This window comes from Lynx canadensis, chromosome B4 (assembly GCF_007474595.2).
Source record: "Lynx canadensis isolate LIC74 chromosome B4, mLynCan4.pri.v2, whole genome shotgun sequence".
NCBI classification, from domain to species: Eukaryota; Metazoa; Chordata; class Mammalia; order Carnivora; family Felidae; genus Lynx; species Lynx canadensis.
Genome location: NC_044309.1, coordinates 71,305,790 through 71,329,918, shown reverse-complemented (window position 1 = coordinate 71,329,918; position 24,129 = coordinate 71,305,790). Strand labels below are relative to the sequence as shown.

At 35.4% G+C, this 24,129-nt stretch overlaps 1 protein-coding gene across 1 annotated transcript in view; it reads left to right on the top strand.

Moving 5' to 3' along the window:
- NELL2 (neural EGFL like 2) overlaps positions 1-23,348 on the top strand; it is a 335,790-nt gene extending 312,442 nt beyond the window's left edge. The window contains 5 exon segments of the mRNA XM_030322242.1: positions 87-227; positions 9,876-10,069; positions 11,100-11,276; positions 12,765-12,989; positions 22,621-23,348. Of these exon segments, the coding sequence (XP_030178102.1) occupies positions 87-227; positions 9,876-10,069; positions 11,100-11,276; positions 12,765-12,989; positions 22,621-22,671 (788 nt within the window). The 3' untranslated portion in view covers positions 22,672-23,348.
- Positions 23,349-24,129: the final 781 nt, after the last annotated feature.

Genomic DNA, 24,129 nt, shown 5'->3' with positions numbered 1-24,129 from the left:
GTAGCTGTCTAGCAGAATATTTTAGTTTGGGGCAGAGAAAAGCAGCAATTGTGTAACATCCCATTTTTGTTTTCTTTGCCAAACAGATATTGATGAGTGCTCTGATGGCTTTGTTCAGTGTGACAGTCGTGCTAACTGCATTAACCTGCCTGGATGGTACCACTGTGAGTGCAGAGATGGCTACCATGACAATGGGATGTTTTCACCAAGTGGAGAATCTTGCGAAGGTCAGTACAAGGAGAACCGGAGTTTATAAGAACACCTTTTGAACTTGAGGAATATACAGTAAGATGTAAATAGTAGACATTGATCTAATGTTGAAGTTATTGGGGTGCCTGGGTGGCTCAGTCAGTTAAGCATCTGACTTTGTCTCAGGTCATGATCTCACAGTTGGTGAGTTTGGGCCCCATGTCAGGCTCTGTGCTGTCAGCTCGGAGCCTAGAGCCTGCTTCAGATTCTGTGTCTCGCTCCTTTCTCTCTCTCTCTCTCTCTCTCTCTCTCTCTCTCTCTCTCTCCCTCCCTCCCTCCCTCCCTCAAAAAGTAATAAAAATTTTAAAAATTCATGTTGAAGTTATTGGTGGCTTTTGCTGTGTGTTTATACAACAATTGGAAACATGTTAAAATCTAACCTTCACTTACTAATTATGATAATTAATTGATTTCTAGATATGTTAAATTTGTGACACTAAGCCAGTTCTCTATGGATACTTGTAACTGTTGAAGGGTGTTTTTAGGATGAATAAAATAGTATCAGATGAAAATTTTAAATGGCAGCATGCATAAATCTGACCCAAAAAGAGCTAGAAACAAATAGATGAGGAAAGCAAGATAAAAGGAAAATAGAGGTAGAGGTAATATGATAATGCTGTGGATATGATAATGCCAAGGATAATATTCACAATACACACTACTCTGGACTATTCCTAACATACCACTTGGCTGGCAAAGTAAGAGATATTTACTGAATGTTGAATGTTAGACATAGAAGTTATGACCCCTGCTTCAAAGAAGATTTCAATCTAATAGGAGTGAAAAATTCAATCAGATTATATTCAGTTATTTACCATTAATTTTGAACTATTTTCAGTGAGTTGACAACTCTGTTCCTCTATACTCTCTATTGAAGGGCATGATTTTTCAAAAGCAGGCAGAATATACAAAGCCCAGTGACCAATTGCCAGGGAAACCACCCACACCAGAAGGATTGGCCATCAGAAGTTTGGCACAGGAATTGAAAACACAGCAAACCACGAGAAGTTATTATTTTCTCCATTTGTATTTACACCTTCATAGAGTAACAGCCTATGAGAATAATGTGACTAAAGTGACACAGTCAGTGAAAGCCTTGGAGAATCTAACTTAACGGTACTTGACACTTAAATGATAAGATGTCTTTTATTCTTGGACCTCAAAGGGTTTTCACACAGAGAAAAGTGAAGCTGACTTGGATGACAGATGTTTTCAGTGTGCTTTGCACTTTGCTGGCAGCTCCAGAGCTCTGGACCTTCAGCAGAGGGGTCTCTGGATTTTTTGCATAGAGTGGGGATGCTGTTGCCTTGCCAGGGGCTAAAACCTGGCATTTGCAAATAACCACCTAACTGTGGGCTGAGGGCTTTGCCTTGCACTTGTGATTGTCCCAGAGTGAACAGTTCCAGCCCTGTAGAGAATTCCAGGAGGCAGATCAAGCAGTGTGATTTTGTACTTCCCTCATAAACTGCTTTGCCTGTATTCTGCAGTTTATCATGGGGAAGTCTACTGTTTTTATTTAAAAACTCTACCTTTTTGTTAAGATTGTCTTTTGCTTTAAGTTACGCACATGTAGAATGAATATAAGCCGATTATAAATCGTTCAAATCATACACAAGTACTTAGATTAAAGCTGAAAATGCATCTTAATTTCATCTCTCCCCTTCCCCCATCCTTTCCACTTCTCTAGGGGTAACCTGTGTTTACTTTTGCCTGGTATCCTCACACACCCTTTTCTGTGCATCAGAATGTGAACAGCAAAAACACATACCTCTACCCACTATCTCACTTTACATTTGCAACGGCGCTCCCTCACTATCTTTTAAATTTTTGACTGCAAATCTCAAGAAGGCTGTATTAGTTATCTATTGATGCATAACAAATTACACCCAAAACGTAGCAGCTGAAAACAACCAAAATTATGTCACAGTTTGTATGGGTGAGGAATCTGTGCACAGCTTACCTAGATGCCTCTGGTTCATGGTTTCTCATGAGGTTGCATGAGTTGTTGGTCAGGGATGTGTTTCACCTTGCAGAATTGTCTGGGGTGGGAATGAGGGGAGCCACACCCTGTTTCCAAGATCGCTCATGTGGTTCTTGGCTGGCCTGGTTTCCTTAACACATGAACCACTCTACAGGGCCTCAAGACATGGGAGCTGGCTTCCCCTCGAATAAGCAAGTGCCCATGATCTTTCTATAACTCAGTCTCAGATGTGTCATTTCATTGCTTCTGTGTTTTTTAGAAGTGAGTCAGTAGGTGTAGCCAGCCTACATTCAAGGGGAGAAGATGCAAGAGCGTGAATATTAAATGGTAAGAATCACAGGGGACTGTCCTATAGGCTACCTGCTACAAAGGCCATCAGCTTTGCCAAAGATTCCTATTTTATTTCCTTGGTTACTTTCCCCTGCAGCTCTCTAATACCACCATGTCACACCTTCTGTCATCTCAAATCTCAGGTACCACTACCTTTCTCATCATTCTCTGTTGATGGCCCTGCTTCTTATTTAACCAAGAAAGCAGAACTTCATTTCTGCACCAGGAGTTACACTAGACAATTCGTATTTATATCCTTATTTGCTGCTTTCCCTCCCTCCCTCCTGTTTCACTGAGTTAAGTTTCATTTCTCCCTCCATAGTACCTTACCTATCATCCCTTCTCACCTGCTTGAGGTTTTCACCTTTGTACTCCCCACTTTCTCTTCCATATGATAAATACTCTTTTTCTCTCCCATCATTCTCATCAGCACACAAACAGCCTGGAGGAGCAGCAATAAAAACAAACAAAAAGTAACTTCCCCTATCACCTGATCCTCCAAACATTTCCCGCATTTTTCTGCTCCCTTTTAGAGGAAAATTCGGAAAGAATCTTTTATATTTCTTGTCTCCATTCTCTTGCTTCCAACAATACTTTAATCTCACTACCCCCACTGAATGCTTTCCTTTCAAGATTATTGACCTTTTCCACGTTGCCAAATCTGCTGCTCAGTTAACGTCTCTTTGCTCGACAGCTCAAGCATTTGAACCAGTTGATCATTGCTTCCTCTCAAAACAACTTTCTTCACTTGGCTTTGAGGATACCACTCTTTCCTGTCTTTCTCTAATTTTTAATATTTTATTTATTTTTGCAAGAGAGAGTGAAAGCAGGGGAGGGGCAGAGAGAGGGGGGGGGACAAAGGATCCAAAGTGGGCTCCATGCTGCTCACAGCAGAGAGCCCGATGTGGGTCTCCAACTCACGAAACTGAGATCATGACCTGAGCTGAAGTCAGCTGCTCAACTGACTGAGCCACCCAGGTGCCCCTCCTGTCTTTCTCTTACCCTATGGGTCTCTCCTTTACCTCTCCAGAAGACTACATGTTCCAGTATCCTGGGGCACTTGGCAATCTTCTCTATCCATTCTGAAACTGAATCAACCACATTAGTTGCAGATTCATATATATCGTTACCTACTCGGTATCTAACTTGGATTTCTTAAGGACAACTCAGGATTACTGACTAAAATACAACTCTTTTATTTACTCTCTAATTCTTACAGGCCCCTAAACCACAGACCCAGACCAACATTTTGGAGTCATTGTTTCTTTCTTTTCTTTATACTTCATATCGAACATGTCAACAAGTCTCATAATTTCCATTTTCAAAATATATTCCTGATCTGACCACTTCTCACATTGTCTACTGTTACCATGTTGGTCTAAGCCATCATTATCTTTTGTCTGGATTACTATAGCTTTCTCCAAACTGGTCTCCCTACTTCCACCCTGGACTCCCCTAGAGTCTTTTTTCTATAGCACCCAGAATGATTTCTTAAAGTCAGAAGTGGGAGCATGCTTCAATTCTGTTCCAATGCCTGGAGCCTTTCCATCTCTCTTCAGAGTAAAATCCAAACCCCAACAGTGGCTTACAAGGGTCTACATGTTATGGGTACTTGGCTTTCTTCCTATGTCACAAATGTACCAAATGGATTCCCTTCTCATGTGCTGTTCTTTTTTTCTTTTTTGGAAGGTCCTTCTCCAGATCTTTGCATTCTTCTTTCCTATAATTCAGATTTCCTCCAAAATGGCTTCTCCTGGACCCCCAACTTAAAATAGCATCCTTCTCTGACACTCTTCACTTAATTTGCTTCCCTTTTCTTCACAGAAGTTATAAGTTCTTCTGAAATAATTGTATATATTATTTGTTTACTTGCTTATTATCTTCCATAGACTGTAAGATTTATATATATATATATATATATATATATATATATATATATATATATCTCATTTATTGTCAGATTGGCTAACATACAGTATGTAAAGTGTGTTCTTGGTTTTTGGGGTAGATTCCCATGGTTCATTGCTTACATACAACACCCAGTGCTCATCCCAACAAGTGCCCTCCTCAATGCCCATCACCCATTTTCCCCTCTCCGCCGCCCCCTCAATCCATCTCAGTTTGTTCTCTGTATTTAAGAGTCTCTTGTGGTTTGCCTCCCTCCCTCTCTGTTTGCAACTATTTTTCATCCATCCCTTTCCCCATGGACTGTAAGCCTTAAGGGTCATGGATTTTGTTTGCTTGTCAGCCACCAGTGCCTAGAACAATGCTTGTCACATGGTTGATAATATACTGATTTATCTAATGTAAAAGGTTGAGATGGATAAAATGAGTGAGATATGCAGGTAATATTTAATCAGAAGTATGTTAGGAACATAACCTGTGCTAGAAGTAGATACATAGTAGGATATGTAATAGATATGTCACCTGGTAGAACTAAATATATAAAGTAGTGATCAGGACAAAATGACAAAACATAATTAGTGCATTCATGAGTGTTCAGAAAATAACAAGGAAAATTAAACTAGCCGCTCAAAATAACACATGAGAAAGATGAAAATAGGGAAGTAAAGGATCGTATAAGATGCCATGCAAAAAAGACTTTTCAAGGAAATACTATAAACACAGAAGTAGTAGAAAATCTTATTTAAAAAATATGACTCTGGAAAGATGACTCTACTGTTATCTTCCAATAGAATTTATAATAATTATCATAAATATCTATGACTTTTTTAGAAGACAATGCTCTAAAGGATTCCTTTTTTAAAAAAACCTATGTTATATAAAAAAAGACTAAAATCCTTCTTCTAAACAACTATCCATTTACTGTAATTTCAGTGATTTGTAGAATTATAATAGTATTTAGAAGGATACAATTTTAAGAGTGTGATTATATCTGAGCAGGTGCCATTTTTCTGTTGCTGAGGAAAAAAAAAAGGCACTTCAAAGTGGACAAAGCCACAGCAGTTGGTTTACAATTACTCTGAAGATATGAATAAATATATTTGAAGACATGAATAAATAATAGTGTACTCCTTCACCACTTTTTAGGCTGCAGTTGAGTAATCTACAACATACATGTTTATAAGCTGCATTCATACAAATTATATGCTTTTTTGCTCATCCATTTATCTCAGAGGTGTAGATATTTAATCCCCAGATAATGTGCCTTTACCATTTCCCTTTACCATAATTTCTACTATACCTGAAAATATGTCTCTCTCTGAGAATAAAGCCCAGTATTTTTTTTTCACACAAGAATATTTTATTTGCAGGCCCCCTTTTCTCCTGATTGCTTTAATTTCTGGATTATTTTTAAGCTTGGTGAGGTTTTTGAACTTGTAAGGCCAAAAAAAATAATGTTTATGGGATAGCTTCTTTTGAGTGTTATGTTCAAATTAAATACTGCAAATTTTTAAGCTAAATCAAGAAAAAGGACAAAAATGAAATGAATCAAATTCACCTAAACACGTAGTTCTGAATATATGCACAAGTACCTTGAGATACTTTGCCAGACATCTGCTGCATAGAAATATAAAGGAGGTATGGTCACTGCTCTCAGCTTGTAGAAGAGATAAAATACATACCACAACTGTCATACAAGATAGAATGTACGAGTTTCTTAACAGAGAAGAAAGCTACAAGGTTCAAAATAATACATACTTGAGAAAAATATAAATTCAGATCCATGAGGGAAAAAAAAGGAGAAATTATTTCCAGTTTGGAACAAGAAGGGCTCGAGTGTCTACCATTTGTATTAAGGCTTCAAATATGATGTGATTATTGGCAAGTCGAGATAGAGAAAGAGATGCAAGCCAAAGAAGTAGCTTTAAATGCCTTGCTAAGAAGTTTGAACTTTACTCTGAAGGATTATTTTTGAGAAAGGAAAGGAGGAAAAAAATATATCTTAACCAAATCCATATTTGGGCCCAGTGCTATTTTCTGAACGCCAGACCCATATATCCAACTACTTACCAGACAGCCCTACTTGGAAGCCCAGAGGAAAGTGTAATTCAACATGTCCTGAACTAACTCATGTCTTTCTTCAGCCTGCCCCCCACTTTCACTCCACAGTGAAGCCTTTCTCTTCTTTCTCTAAATAGCATCAGCCACATTTTCCAAGCCAGAAATCTAAACATCATTCATGACCACTTCCTCTCCCTGATCTTTGAAGTTAACAAATCACTAAATTCCTTTATCTTTGCTGTGTCTACTTTGAAAGATTCTCTGTGTTTCTTTCTGTGTACTTCCACACTGCTAGCAGTCAGTACAGCACTGTTCTTAAGAGCTCACAATTGAAGCCTGACTGCCTGGGTTCTCACCTGGGCTCTGTACCCCAGTAGATGAGTGACCTTGGGAAATTATGCAACATTTCTATGCTTCAACTTCCTGATCTATAAAATGGGGATAATAACTGTACCCTCCGGTTGTTGTGAGGAATTTAAATGAATCATTATATGGAAGTGCTTAGAATCTGGTACATACCAACCACTATGTAAGTGTTTGCTTTTATTATATAACCATTGCTTGCCTAGGCTACAGAAACAGCCTATTAATTGATCTCCTGGCTGTAATTTTAATCCACTCAAATATCTTTTCCAAAATGAAGCCAAGAGAATCTTTTTAAAATAGATATCTGATTATGCTTTTTTTTTTTTTTTTTGGCACTTCCCTTAAATGACATTTTATTGTCTTTATGGATTTCAGATTTCTTAACATGACCTTTACTTGGGCCCGGAGTGCCTCTGTCTACCTACTCTGTTCCTCCTAGACATTCAACTCATTCCCTCTAACACATTTTGCTGACTGTAAACATTGGGCCTTCAAATATACTCTTACTACCTCTTACTAGACTGCCCTTGACTTCCTCTTGCTTACCCAAATCTTATTCATAGTTTAATTGCCACTAGAATGTATATGTGGGCAGGAGAAAGATCCAGAAAGAACTATTAATGTGATAGGAAGTGAGTAAATAAAATTTATTGGGGAGAGGGAATGAACTGTATCAAATGCTGCTGCTAGATCAAGTCAGGTGAGAAATGAGAATGAGACTTGACCACTAGATTGATTTCACAACATGATTTCTTTAATAGCATACTAAAGGAGTTATTAGTATTCTTAAAGTTGGAATTTTTATGTATTATAGTAGGTTTTTCAAAGCAGAATTTACAAGCCTTATGTATATTTATTTTAGGAATTTTACATTATAATAAAACTATATCTAACAATTCCAAAACTCTATACTACCAGTCAAGAATAGTCTCTTCATTGGGGAACCCAGTATAGATAACAAGCAGGAAAAAAAAAAAGGTAAGTTCAAGTTAATTCAAATCCCATTGTATAGCGAAAGGTAATCAGTGGTTCACAATGATTTTCTGCCTACACATTTCTTCAGATATGGCAAGTACATATCAACCTTTGCTGTTACCTTTTGCTCTATTTCTTTATTATGAATGTACTTTATTTCAGAGCACATGTTCTTTTTTGTGGCTGGACACCTCTTCTTTGTCTTCTGCAACAAATCCCAGGACTGTCTCTGCCTTTATTAAAAACAAATGCATTACCTGACAGCAGAGCTTTTGTTGTTATATGTCAAGCAAAATGAAATGATTGTTAAAAATCTAATCATTGCCATTAATGGAATGATATTCATATAGTGGATATTTAAAGGGTTATATAGTAAGAAGTATTTGCAGAGTTTGTGGTCAAAGAGACCAAATAACTATGGTTAATGCTTTTCCTGCTTACTGTGATTCCTCATTATAAGAATATTTAATAGGAGACAATGAGTAAGTCATCAAATATAACTTACTCTGAATAGACCAAATATGGAGCTATTTCATAAAATTGTATAAAATTTCACTTTTTGCTCTTCTTTCTCTAAATAGTATCAGTTAAATTTCTCTGATCTGAAAAAATTATATATTTATATATAATAATTATACACACACACACTAATGTGCTTTTTTAAAAGTGTGAAATATATCCTCATTCTAGCTAATAGTTCTGCTTTTAATCACACTCTATAATTATAAACATTGTTATCCTTGATAAATCAAGCTATAATAATGTGTTCACTATAGTTATAACAATCTTTTCAGCCATTGTCTCAGTTCATTGATTTTGTTTACATGGAAATTAATAAAAATCAAGGCAAATAGAAATATATAGCTTATTTTGGGGAATGCATATTTAACAGAAATTAATATTTAAGAACTTAAATATGGCTAAAATATAATCTTGACTTGTCCATGTCTTTAATAATGTTGAAAGCAAACCATTTAAGAGAGATATCTACTAAAGTCTATCTTTAAAATTTTCTAAGAAAAGCAGTGTGCAGTTCCCCCAGTTAAAAGCCATCCATTCCGTCTTCTTTCTAACCCACTTTTCTGGTGCGATTTAATTCCTTCTTTCTTGACCTTTACTCAGAGGAAACAGATGAAGTGGGAAATAACTGCTTACTGCCACTCCTACAATATCCCTGAAATGTATTTTGGCTTGTGACCTTTAAATTATGGGGATAAATAAAATGAATCACATCTCTTCTTATGGACCTGATCTGTGGGGTCAAGACATGTTTGCTTTTCATCTGTATGGAAATGCTTTAGGCTGTGATTGCCATGGAATAGGTGAGGTTAGGTGAAGAATGGCCCGTTGCCTGTTGAGTCAGGCAGGAGACAAAACAATCATCTGAAATGGAAAAGTTAAGAAGTGGTAGATTATTTGTGAGAGAGATGGTGATTGCTGATGGTCACTTGCCCTCTGTGGGTGGGAGGCAAGGTGTGAGGACAGCATGAAAATGCCTGGGCAGAACACTGGGAGCTTACCTGTGGGTGACAGGGCTGTGAGAATAGGGCTTAAAGCTGAATAAAATGCCTCAGAAGTCCCATGACATTTTATCTCCCACTAACAAAGGATTTTGGGTAAACACCATTTTAACATTGAGGATGATTTTTCCCAATGAAAATTCACAGGCACTTTTAGAATTTCATCTGCCAATGATTTTTGTTTGATGAATTGAGTTCTAGTCTTACTTTCAAAAAATATAAGTGTTTCATAAAGCCTGATGGTATTTACAGAGATATAAAAGTTGAGAATCTAACCAGGGTTATCTGCTCTTTGAAATCAAGCATGATGATGTTTTCCTGTGAAATCCCTAGATCATTAACATTGCTTTAGTCAGCATTTAATAGGAAATGCATGCCTGTAAGATGAAAGTTAATTTACAGTTGAATGCTTCACTTCGGAGACAACTTGTCTGATTCAAACCCAGCATATTCTAAGCACATTGCCTGCTGCCTTTTCTTGGCTGTAGATATCGATGAGTGTGGGACTGGGAGGCATAGCTGTGCCAATGATACCATTTGCTTTAACTTGGACGGTGGATATGATTGTCGATGTCCTCATGGAAAGAACTGCACAGGGGACTGCATCCATGATGGAAAAATCAAGCACAATGGTCAGATTTGGGTGTTGGAAAATGACCGTTGCTCTGTCTGTTCATGTCAGGTTGGTATAAATAAAAAAAATTGTAATCATTTTTATTAGGATGTAGTTTGCATATATTTTAAGTGTACAGCTTGATGAATTTCAACAAATGCATGCATCTACTTAACCACTGTCACGTTTAGTAGAAAAGGACATTTCCATCCACTCAAATGTTATCTCTGTCCTTTCATAGTTAGTCCCATACTCTCAGCCCAAAGGAAACACTGATTTTGGTTACTGTAGGTTAGATTTCTTTATTCTAGAGCCCTATCTAGTAAGTAGTACTAGTCTTTTTTGGCTTCTTTCTCTCAGTATTATGTTTTTCGACATCCATTTATGTTCATTGCATATATCAGTAACCCATTTCTTTTTATTGCTGAATAGTATTCCATTATATGGAAATGCCACAATGTGTTTGTTTATTCACATGTTCGTAAAATTTTGTTGCTAACTATGCAAGTACTTCTGTAGTAACAATATCATATTTGAATGAATGCATGGATGAAGCCAAAATGGACATACTATGGCCTATAAGTGAGAACTATCTATTTGGATTATGTTTCAGTTTTAGAGGAATGTTCTACTTTGTTACCCTGTTGATAATAGAGATTTATATTATAGTTAGGTAAATAACTTTATGTGCCGAGGGCTCAATTATTATGGAAGACATTGATCAGAGTGTGTACCAAAACTTAAGGTCTAATATGTCCCATAAACTTAATAATAGGTAAAGCTTGTTGACTACTAAATACAAATACATATGCCCTGACGCAAAACAAATTGAGGTAATATTCTAATCACTATACTAATCAACAAGTACATGTATATTTATGTATGCATACCCACGTTTATATAGACATAAAGACTGTGTAGTGGTTATTTCATGCTGGTATTTCTGGAAAATTTCTGGCCAAGAAATTGGAAGTTCTCCAGCTTGGGTAATTTCTGTGTGATAACTACAAAATGTAACTTTAAATCTATTACACTGATGTTAGTATATTGAGAAATGGAGGCTTTGGGGAACTGCTTTCATTTTTTCCTTCTCATACAGAATGGATTTGTAATGTGTCGAAGGATGGTCTGTGACTGTGAGAATCCCACGGTTGATCTTTTTTGCTGCCCTGAATGTGACCCAAGGCTTAGCAGCCAGTGCCTCCATCAAAATGGGGAAACCTTATACAACAGTGGTGACACCTGGGTCCAGAATTGCCAACAGTGCCGCTGCCTGGTGAGTTTAGCTACAGGAAGTAGAGGAAAAGTTCGGGCCCAGAATCTAACTAGGGAAACAATCTTGCCCTCCTGCATCCGCCGATAATCAGGACCTGGCCATAGTGCTGGCAGTTACAAAAAGTGAACCTGTTTAGGATGACAAGATGGTAGGCATGCAGTCAGGACCTGTGAAGGCACATCCTAGACTACATGTGGTGTGCCATGACGTGTATGTCTTTCCAGAGCTTAGAAGAAGAAAATACTCTCCTAGCATCTGCAATCCCATTCAGCCTCGGTCTAGCAGCATTCATGAAAAATATCATTGTTTTGTCCAAATAGAACTTTTATTAATCCATTTCTATCAGTCATGCTCAGAATTAAAAACAAACAAAAAACAAAAAAACAAAAAACAGAAACAAAAACACAAGCACATACTTTTTTTTCCCCCCTTCTAAATATTTTTACCATCACTGCTATTCTGGTGGCCACCCTGTTTTATACATGATATGGATTTGCAAAAAATATTTATTAGAATATTAGAATTGAATATATATGTTTATAAAAGCTTTATTGGAAGCAATAGGTAAAAAAGAAAATGAAGACTTGATCAAGAAAACACCAGTATTTTTTCATTTGACCAAATTTTTGTTTCTTTCTGGTAGTGTAAATGAAAAGGGAAATTGGTCTATGTATCTTTATAGAAGAAAGTTTCACAGATGCTCCTTTTAAAGTCATGGCTAGTTTCCTTTCTATTTGTGTGAGGATATTTTGAAGGCAATGCTTTTTTTTGTTGCTTCCTTTTTATACTTTCAACCCAAAAATCAATTGAAAGAGCAAGGTCAGTTTTCTGTGCCTGAAGGCTGCTTTCATCTCCAAGACCATGAGATTCAGAATTATGAAGAAAATAGGAACAGGTGAGAACTACATTTTAAAAAGATCAAATTCACACAATTTTCCCATGTGGAATAAAGAAGACTGAAATCAGTTCCTGGTTGTTGTTGTTGTTGTTGTTTTCTCCAAAGTCCCTAAACTGAGAAACACAAAAATGAACAAAGAAAACCTGACAAATTCCCTTCATATTTCAGTTTATTTTCTTGTAAATGGACAAAACTTTCTTTATGCAGAAGGGAATGAATGAGAAGGTAGAGGGGAAAATTTTTTAAATGAAAAAAAGCACCTAATACGCAAACCCTCTTCCATAGTAAATAATAATTCTTTGTCAGGGAAAAGATAGGAGCTTGTTTTATGAGAAAGGGCTGTTTGTTTTTGTTCATTGTTGTTCTTGTTTAATCCTTGAGCACTCTTAAAGTCCAGTTGCAGTATAGACCTCAGCACTGTGATAGGGCTTTTGTTGATTCCCTGCCAGATTCACGGCTGTGAAGGTGTGAGTGTAAATATCCATCAGATGAATGGAGTATTTAGTAAACGCTGTGCTCCCTCTCTCCCTGCCTCCCTCCATGTCCTCCCTTCCTCTTCCTTTGCTCTTGCACATCTGCTTTCTTTACAGCAAGGGGAAGTTGACTGTTGGCCTCTGCCTTGCCCAGAGGTGGAGTGTGAATTCAGTGTCCTCCCAGAGAATGAGTGCTGCCGGCGTTGTGTCACTGACCCTTGCCAGGCCGACACCATTCGTAATGACATCACCAAAACTTGCCTGGATGAGATGAATGTGGTTCGCTTCACTGGGTCCTCTTGGATCAAACATGGCACCGAGTGTACTCTCTGCCAGTGCAAGGTAAAGCCTATTTATTAAATGCAAGTAGGGAGGGGCGCCTGGGTGGCTCAGTCAGTTGGGCGGCCGACTTCAGCTCAGGTCATGATCTCGCGGTCCGTGAGTTCAAGCCCCGCGTCAGGCTCTGTGCTGACAGCTCAGAGCCTGGAGCCTGTTTCAGATTCTGTGTCTCCCTCGCTCTCTGACCTTCCCCTGTTCATGCTCTGTCTCTCTCTGTCTCAAAAATGAATAAACGTTAAAAAAAAAAAATTTAATGCAAGTAGGGAACTTTTGGCCAGCTGTAACCCAGGGCTCCTCAATATTACTGTGCTCAACCTGGCCAATGGGAAGCATTTTATTTTTCCAATTTATTGTTCAAACAGAGGTGCGAGGAGGGCCACTCAGCTTTATTAGTGCCCAGGCTAACCACCCTGTGCATCCTCAAAGCACATTCAGGGAGAAGGAGGTGCGTGATCAAAAAACCAGAATGATCAGTTATTTATGTCACCAGAACAAAAAGAACCTACTCAAATTGCCCTAAGGTATCTAACTGTACACATCTTAAAAAAAAAAAAAAATCTACAACACAAACTTCACGTTTCTTCTTTCATGATGGAAGACAATATTATTTTATTGATTTTTATCTGGTCCTTTTATGAGGTCTGTGAGATATATCGGCAAAGTAAATATATTACATTTTCCAAAGTGAAAATCAATATGGAAAAAATGGGCATATTTCTTGGTTCGTTGTGGTCAGTTGCATTGGGTTAAAAAATTTAAGATCTGTTGTTTACTATATTTTATTCCTACAGTTGGAGAAAAATCATTATAAAGATTTTTCTTCTTATTCTCATCGGAAAATAGAGCATGTGCCTTTTACTTCAATGAGAACAAAAATACAGATAATGTAGACAGTATACAGAGTTCATACGTACTAGCAGAGTTGAAAGCATTCTACTTGATTATTGTTCCTACAAATATTTGATTTAGTGGTCACTGTATTTCATAGTCATAATTTTTGAATCAACACTAAAACTAAGTAAATAATCTGAAGGCTTAACAACAACATAAGAAAGCAAAGATTCAGATTTTTTCCAACGTAGTATAGTCAGATAACTATAACTACACTGCTTTTTAAAGTGAACAATTCCATTAATTTTTTTCAGTAGAGCAATTTAATTCAGATTCACTTGACACAAATTCTTACCAGAGTGGCTTGATGTAACAGGACAAAGAAATATAAAATGCTTTAAGCTTTGAGATAGTATTATCTATTTCAAACCAAAATTTCTGTCTCTTTCAATCAGTGTAATTTTTGTCAATCAAGCAAAGCTTTTTGAGTGAACATTTAATGCGGTTTTTGAAAGTGCATTAGCAAATTTGAAAGTTACTGCTACTACTGAAAGTGACTAATGTATATGCAGTGCTTTAATATACATTTAATCTGAGTACATTTAGCAGTGCATATCTAGAAACTTTAGCATTAATAACCAACAGGGAAATACTTTCTGACATTTCATTATCAATTAAAGTTGAGTCCCTTTACTTTCTTAATCTAACTAAGACTATTGTTCCGAGAAGTGACAGCAAAAATATATACCAGGCAATAGGATGAAAAACACACCAAATATGGCTCACACAGATACTTCCAATAAGAAAAATGCATTCAGAAATAGCAAAACATGAGAGTGTTTTCTGAGTGAAGAGCATGAACAAGCTTGTCATTTACTGTCTTATAAACAACTAGTAGGATTCGGGGGCTCATGATAGGAATGTATTTCAGGAAATGTATTTTAGATTAGTTTCATTTTTTGACAAATAAATGCAGATTCTCAGAAGTTACTATTTGATGCTATTCCCGTTTTCCCTCATTAAATATGAGTTATAAAAATATGCTCTATTTTACCAAATCTGTCCCAAATACAAATTTTTATTATGTGTATTTTATGTTATTCTAAAAATAAAATGTATGCCAAACAGGCTCCAGATATTGCATTGGAGGTGAGCGCTTTTCACAATTTGGGGTTTTCAGAACGCCATTTTTACTTATTATCTCCCTGTCCTACCCACCCTATGAGTTATTTGAATATTTTAGTCAATGAAGACAAATTGTGCTGGTATTCTGCTGGTGCCAGGGTTGTAATGATAAACAAAACAGACACAATTGTTCCTGGAAATTATTGCTTAGCACCTTATTGTCTAGAGCTGTACCATCCAATATGGTTGTCCATAGCCAGATGTTGCTATTTAAGTTAATTAAAATTAAATAAAATTAAAGCTTCAATTTCTCAGTCATGGTGGCCACATTTCAACTGCTCAATAGCTACATTTGGCTAGTGGCTGTCATATTAGCACCTATAAAAAACGTTTCTGTCATCACAGGATGTTCTGCTGGACAGCACTGGTCTAGAGGTGAAGAATGCAGCGTCTAGAGTAAGGCTACCTGGATTCAAAGCCTGGTCAACCACACTAGCAATGTGACTTCAAGGGATGTTCATTAATTTCTCTGTGGTTCAGTTTGCCCACCTGAAAAATGAGAATATTAATAGGGATAATTTTAGTACCTACTTGGGATGGTTACTATAAGAATTGAAAAGATCCATAAAAAAATGTTTCCTACACATTTCATACACAGAGTAAACATTCAATGTTAGCTATTATTGGTGGTGGTAGAGTAAATAGATAGTACTCAAGTTATGAAACAGATAAAGATGACATTCTAAACTGTGATGGATACTCTGAAGGAGACGTGCACTGTGCTAAAAGACTGTACAACATGTGTACCGGTTCTCTCCTTAGCAAATGACATTGAAGATAAGAACTGAAGAATTAGGAGTTGGCAGAGGGGAATTTTTTAAAGATGTCTTTTTATTAAAGATGTCTTCAGTTTTAATTTGCTTAGGAAAGAAAGAAAGAAAGAAAGAAAGAAAGAAAGAAAGAAAGAAAGAAAGAAAGAAAGAAAAGTTCCTCCATTCAGAAGTTAAAGTCTTGAGTCAAAAATGAATTATTAAGGTTGCTTTTCCTAAATCTAAGAGAGACCATGAATCCTTTGATGGGTCAGAGTAAGCTTTGAGCTTCAAACAATAAAGAGAGATGTGTCCAGTTGAGAAATAAATAGGAAGGGAGGAAGAGTTAGAGGGTAATTTCCTTTAGTAAATAATTACCAAATAGACCACTTGGAAACTGGAAACCAGGGAGCTACTTTTAATTCCTGGGGAGACTCTAGATTTAATACTGAAATAATTGAGGTATGAAGAAAATTAGAGTTTTATAAGGATGAAGGTCCTAACTTCCTAATCATTATCAGAAACAGCAGACTTAAAGTTTTGAAAGTGGACCTCTGTACTAATATTAGAATAGATAACTAGATCTATCTATGGAAACAAATGCCCCATAAATGAGAACGTTAAAATGAAGATTTTCATGTATGATCAGGAGAGATTTGCAAATCAATAGAGGAAGAAAGGATTATTCTATATATATATTGGAATATCATATGCCAAAATCAATTCTACACGGAAGATATGTTAGACATTAAAAATAAAAAGAAAATGTAATAAAATATTAATCAAAATTCTGGAAGGGAGATGCCTTTTCTAACATAAAAGTGATAAAATATACCTCAAGGGAAATTTAGAGCATCTATCTGTAGACAAATAAAATTAGCAAATTACGAAGTCACAACTAGAGACTGGAAAAATAGTCTTCCAGAACATATGATTTCTTTATTAAATTAAAAGCATGTAAAAATTAACAAGAAAAAGCATTTATTTCCCATAAATAAATAAGCAAAGAATGAATAAACAATTCACTAAAAAATGCAGCTATTAAAAAAGAGATTATACAACCTTTAAATTATTAAAATTCTAATGTAAACTAACATAATGAGTTATTATTTTCACATACTACAGTAAAAAAAAATTCACAATAATTTCCAATGCTGACAGAGCCATAACTGGAATTATAATTCTTATTTTTAGTGACATTGAAAAATACATGTCAACAGCTACACATACACCTCTTTGCCTACTCTCCATCCCAACTCAAACATCTTTTGTCCTATTAATCCCAGGTCTAAGAATATAACCTAAAGAAGCAATCTAAAATATGGAAGATGCTATGTGTAGTGCATGACAATTTTCACCTCAAAATTATTTGTCATATAAAATCAAGGAAGAAACCAAGGTGTCCAAAAACAGAAAAACAGTTAAATAAGTTCTAGTAACTCTATATGATTCAATAGATCATATTATATTGTAATTATGTAATATATAATTATATAATTATATTATTCAGCCATTGAAGTACTGCTTAAAATAAAAACTAAGCTAAAAATATATAATATACAGTTTAATTGCAAGAAGGTTGAAAATAAAAGAGTATGAAAATTAATTCTATGAAGATATACTAAATTATTGATGGTAATGGGATTTTTAAATATATGTTAATTACTCTATATACATATATCTAATCGATATAATTTTTAAGCAGATTAATATATTAATTATACAGTAAATGATTAATAAATGAATAAAAACTAAATATATTGAAATAAATAATATTAAAATATACTATACATATGTGATATATGAATATATTACTGAAAATTAAAAGCCAACTGTCTTCTAATCTTGATATTTTGGGTTTAGCACAAAAATAGTGACAATGACTTTTTTATAACTTTTTAAAAATACAGAATAAATATAACCGGAAATAACAGGGTGTTAAGAAGGGGCACCTGCATGGCTCAGGTGGTTGAGTGTGCAGCTCTTGATTTTGGCTCAGGTTATGATCTCACAGTTCATCATATTGAACCCTGCCTTCAGCTCTGCATTGATGGTGCGCAGCCTGCTTGGGATTCTGTGTCTCCATCTTTCTCTGCCCTTCCTGCACTCTCTCTCTCAAAATAAATAAATAAATAATTTTATTTTTTATTTTTTAAAAATATTTTTAAATATTTATTTGTTTTTTGAGAGAGAGAGAGAGAGCATGAGTGGAGGAGGGGCAGACAGAGAGGGAGACACAGAATCTGAAGCAGGTTGTTATGTGTTATGACAGCACAGAGCCCGATGTGGGACTTGAACCCAGGACTATGAGCCAAAGTTGATCACTTAACCGAGCCACCCAAGTGCCCCAGTAAATAAACATTTTGTTTAAAAAAACAGGGTGTTAAGGAAATTTACTGTATACTACGTAAAAATAACTAGTTTTTATAATTCATTATAATAGTAGGTTGTTACTATTCCTAATCAGACTAAATTTCAGTGGATCACCTTTGATTTTAGTTTTTATCAAGGTAATATTTATTATAGTGAAATGCATAGCTATTATGTGTATAATTTGATGAGTCTTATCAATCAAAATATAGAATATTTCCAACACTCTAGTGAGTACCTTTTTATCCCCTTCCAGGCACTACCTACTTACCATAGCAAACACCATTTAATTTCATTATAATAGATTTATTTTGCCTTTTAAAAATTTCATATAAAAGGAATCACACAGAATGTACTCTTTTATGTCTTCTGGTGAATTAACCATTTTATCATTATGTAACGCACTCCTTTTCTCTAGCAAGGCTTCTAGACTTGAAGTCAATTTTTTCAAGTATTCATTTTATTTGGATCCATCTACTTTAAACCTATCTATGGTTTTATATTTAAACTGCATCCCTTATGGTTAATGTGTACTTAGTTTTTATTTTGTTATCCAGTATGACAATCTCTGTCTTTTAAATGAAGTGTTTGGTCTGTTTACATTTAGTGTCATTTTTGGTATTGGTGGATGTAGGGCTACCATTTTGCCATTTGTTTTATTTTTGTCCTATTGTTTACATTCTCACCCCTCCATTTCTTCCTTCTTTTTATTTTTATATTATTTAAATTGAATTTTTCTTTTGGATTTTTAACTATAAGTTTTTATATTATTATTTTAGTTGTTGGTTTAGAGATCACATTATATACCATTAACTTATTACAGCATAATAAGATTTACTATTATACTACGTCACATAAAACATAAGAACTTCAGCATAGAATTCCATCTCCCTTACTCTTTGAGCTATAATAATCATATATTTTATAGCCATGTAAACTATAAACCATAAAATTCCATGGTATTATATTTGCTTTAATCAGTCAAATATCTTTTAAGGAAATTCAGGGGAAAAGAAATGCCACATTTCATATTTATCCATATATCTGCCATTTCTAGTGTTCTTCATTTCTTCTCACATGTTTGAGTCTCCATCTGGTGTCACTTCCCTTCAGCTTTACTTTCCTTTAGCATTTTTCATATTGCAGATCTATTGGTAACAGATTCTCTCAACTTTCATTTATCTTTAAATATCTTTATTTTTGAAAGATATTTTTATTAAATATAGCATTCAGGATTCACAGATTTGTTCCCAGCATTTTAAAGGTGATACTCTATTGTTTTCATAGTGAGGATTCAACTGTAATTTGTATTTTTGTCTAAAATATGTATAAAATATGTCTTTTCCCCGTTTCCTTTCACAATTCTTTCTTTTTTAGAAGTTTGACTACGATGTACTTAGGTATGATTTTTGTTTATATGTTTATTCTCTTTGGTGTTTGTTGGGCTTTTTGAGTATCTAAGTTGATGTTTTTTTTTCCATCAAATTAAGAAAATTTTGACCATGATTTCTTCAAGTATCTTCAAATATTTTCTCTCCTCCCTCCTATTTTTCTGGGACTGTGATTACTCATACATTATATTGCTCAATACTATTCTTCTGAAGGTCACTGAAGCTTTATTTTTATATCAGTCTTTCTTCTCTTTGTTTTAAAATTGGATAATTTTTATTTTTTGTTTCAAATTTACTGACTATTGCTTCTGCCATGTCTAATCTGCTGTTAAACCAGTCCAAAGAATTTTTCATTTCAAATATTGTACTTTCACTCCAAAATTTCCATTCAATTCTATTTATAGTTTTCTTTATCTGCTGAGATTTACCATCTATTTTTTTTTTTACCTCAAACATATTTAAAATGGATACTTTATAGTCTTTGTCTGCTAATTACTCCATCTGGATTATTTTTTAGTTATTTCTATTCACTGCTTTTTCTCTGGATTGAGTTACCTTTTCTTATTTTTCTTCACATATCCAATACTTGTTATGATTTATTAGATATTATGGATGATATATGGTATAGACCTTATGTTCTGTTAGCTTTCCCTGAAGACTATGTTTGTTCTAGCAGGTTGCAAATTACTGGCCAATCACCTTGCACTTATGAAAGCTTCATTTGACATTGGTTACATGGGTCTATTCCAGGTTTACCAATAGGTCTAGGGTAAGTCTCTTAATCTTGAGACCTTGTTTTACTCCCAATCATGGCCTTTTTGGGCTTTCAGTGAAAAACGTGAATTTTTTTATCAATCCTTCCTAACTTTGGAGGACACAAATTTTAAATACTGCTACCCACAGGAAGCAGCATTTGGAATCTCTCCCTTGGATCTTCCAGCCTTCAAGCTGCAACTGATTATTTCTTTAGTCTCTTCTGTAATTCAAAGACTTTGAAGTTGAGGAGAGTTTATATGCTGATTCACTTCCTCCTTTCTAGATATTTTCCTCTGAATTTACAACCCCTCTGGCAGCCCTAAAAGTTGTCCTCTGGTGTCTGGGGCCTATCAGATTGTGTCTTTCGGCTTGAGTTATTGTTAGCCTAAACTGCACAGACCACAGAGTGCCGTAAGGGGAAATGCCAAGTAAAAATAAATCTCACACAATACATTTCCCTTCTTTCACAGATTGAAACCTCTCCACTGTCTGCCTGTTTTTGGTCACTATCTATTGCTTTCAAATTGTTATTTTTTATATTTTGTCCAGATCCTTTATAGTTATCTGTTGAAGGTTAGTTTTATATATAAGCAACTAGAACTCCAGTGGGATATTTTATTACTCATTCATGTATGAACTATGTTTCCTTAATTGAGGAGCTTCCAGTGGTATATGATTTGTGGAGCATTTATCTTGTTATAACAGAAACTATTGATATGGAATAAGAAAAACATTCCTGGAAGATTTTGGAAAATATACAGTCCCTTCCTCAAATATACTCATGGGAACCATAATAATGATTTTTCCACCCACAGGGTTCTAATGCCAGCTTCACATACTCTTTGGTAGAAAGCTCCAGAAATTCCCTCAAAAGCCATACAATTTGAGGAACGAACACTCTCAGGAACTGGTATATCCCTCATTTCATTGGGTCACTGGACTGGAAAAGATCGTGCAATGGTTATGAGCAGGATAACGAAGCTTTAAAATGCCACTAGAGATCCAAAAGATATTGAGATTTCCTCTGTCAGAATAAGAACTCTGCTCAATAAAAATTAAGAACAGAAGAGGATTAGCTTAAATTGATAATACTGTTCTTGGAAATAGACTAGTTTTTTCCTCATTTGGTGTGCTTCAACAAAGTTTAAAGTATCAAAATCTTTTCTAAGTTTTATCTTATAAAACAGACACTTTTGATTTTATCATATTAAAGTATAATACATTTTTAAATAATCTAAAGTCATTTATCTGAGAGGAAATACGAAATAGAGGATGGATTTTGGAGTCAGACTAACCTGAACTTTAATCCCAGCTATACGATTCACTAGCTGTGTGATTTTGGACATGATATTTAAGCTTTCTGATCTTCAGTTTCTGAATCTAGAAAGTGTGACTATTAATAGTGACCCATTGGGAATGGTGTGAGGTTGAAATCAGATAATGTATTTAAAGTGCCTGGCAAAGTGGCTGACACAGAGTATGCACTCAAGAAGTAGAAGGATATTATCATCTAATGATTATAATAATATTAACATTATCATCATTATTAGTTAGCTGGCTGAAGAAAGTAAGAGTGTACAAAGAATTAAAAGAGTGAGATATTTTTTCTTTTTTGTAATGCACTGTATTATTTTGGTATTTTATTATACAAATTAATTATGCATATCTGGCCTTTCCCTGCTATTTTTCCTGCTTTATCTCTACACTGTTTTCTTCACTAACTCAAGGTTCTCACCCAGACCTTTTTTCAGCTTCTTAACTGAACAAAACTCTTTTCACTTTAAAGCCTTTACTTATTCTGTGCTTCCCTGTGCTTTTGGCCTACCCTTCCACACTGCCTTGAGGTCTTGGTTTAAATATCACTTCTACAGAGAAGTCTACCCTGGCCACCTAATCTAAGTCAATCTCATGACACCACCTAATTTATTTCTTTTCTAGCAGTTTTCACAATTTTTGATTATATGTTTACTTGGTATTTATTATTTTTCTCCCTCTAAAAAACTGTAAGCCCTGCTCCGTGAAGATAGTGACATGTCTGCATATTCATCAATATACCTAGGGCTCAATATATTCAATACATATTTTGTGAATGAATAAATTAGAGAACAAATGTAATCTAAGATGCCATGAGGTAAATAAAGCTAGTCTATGATTTGCCACAAATGACTGGGAATAATTGGTTCTACAATAATAGAGACATGAGAAGTGACTGGGCTATTGAACCTTAAGGAGTGCATAAATAATAAGTAAACCCCAGTTAGATTTATGTGTACCAATCAGTAAGTATGAGTATTTACTAATGGCTTAACAGCTTATATCATCCTTTTCTTTCCTTTTTTTTTTCTTCTCTAGAATGGCCACATCTGTTGCTCAGTGGATCCACAGTGCCTTCAGGAACTGTGAAGTTAACTGTCTCACGGGAGATTTCTGTTTAAAGAATGTTCTTTCATTAAAAAGACCAAAAAAAAAAAAAGTTAAAACTTAAAGTGGATGATTTGTGGGCAGCTAAGTGCAGCTTTGTTAATAGCTGAGTGAACATTCAATTATGAAATTTGTGAAGCTTGAGAAAATCACTAAAGGAAAATTCTTGGGGCAAAACGAGACTAGAATTCTGCTTCTACTGTGTCTGACATCACTGTGGTGGAAGAATGGGTGTGGAAGACACAGCACGACACCATGACCCCTGGATATAAAGCCTGAGCCCATCAGAGCTTTGAAAGCCTCTAGCTTCACTGGTGCAGAAAATTTTTCTCTAGATCAGAATCTTCACGAATCAGTTAGGTTCCTCACTGCAAAAAATAAAATAAAATAAAATAAAATGTAAGGCAGTGAATGAATTATATTTTCAGAAGCAAAGCAAAGAAGCTATAACGTGTTATGTACAGTATACACTCCGAAAAGAAATCTGAAACAAGTTATTGTAATGATAAAAATAATGCACAGGCATGGTTACTTAATATTTTCTAACAGGAAAAGTCATCCCTATTTCCTTGTTTTACTGCACTTAATATTATTTGGTTGGATTTGTTCAGTATAAGCTCGTTCTTGTGCAAAATTAAATAAATATTTCTCTTACCTTATAACATGTCTGAGTGTCTTGTTTAATGTGTTCGTTTTTCCCACAGATGCTTCAACGTACAAGTTGCTTCCTAGTTCTGATGAAAAACTCCCACATGCTATCTCCAAATTGAAAGGTGATTTTCACTAAATTATATGTCTAAGTGGAGGATGTGACAGATACCTTCATTCTGCCTCTCTAGATGCTCTCGATCACCTTTTCTACCCTCTCTGTTTCCTGGGAGCTGATCTATGTAGACCATATTAATGGGTTCCCTTGTGCTCTGGGTTCTGGTCTGATTTCACCAATGGGGACCTCTGGCAGGATCTCAGAAAGAGGTAAACTTGGGGGTTTTATTCTGCTGGCTCCCTTCCTGCCAGATCACTACCACGATTAGCAGTATCACCTCACCGAAGGCTCCGTCTCCTGACACATGGCCCCCTCTGACTACCTACCCTTTCCAGGTTCTAATAACTTCTTCTCTTTGCTTCTTCTAACTTAGTAAGAACTCTGGCTGTTTTGTTCTCAGGAGGTACCTGCCCTATTTCTTGTTGATTTCCCTATTTCCTGTCACATCTTTATGAATGGTCCCTTTGTTAAACTCTCTTTAATTAGGCAGCTTGTGTGTGCCATCTGTTTTCTGCCAGGGCTCTGACTGATACATCTAAGGAAGGGAGTATATAAGGATTGGGAATGTCTTGAAGAATTGGGCCTTCACATTTTGATATAAAAAAATTAAGGAATCCCAATGTTAGGAGGGACTATGACATTACATGTTAAATTTGTTGATATACTAGAGAATG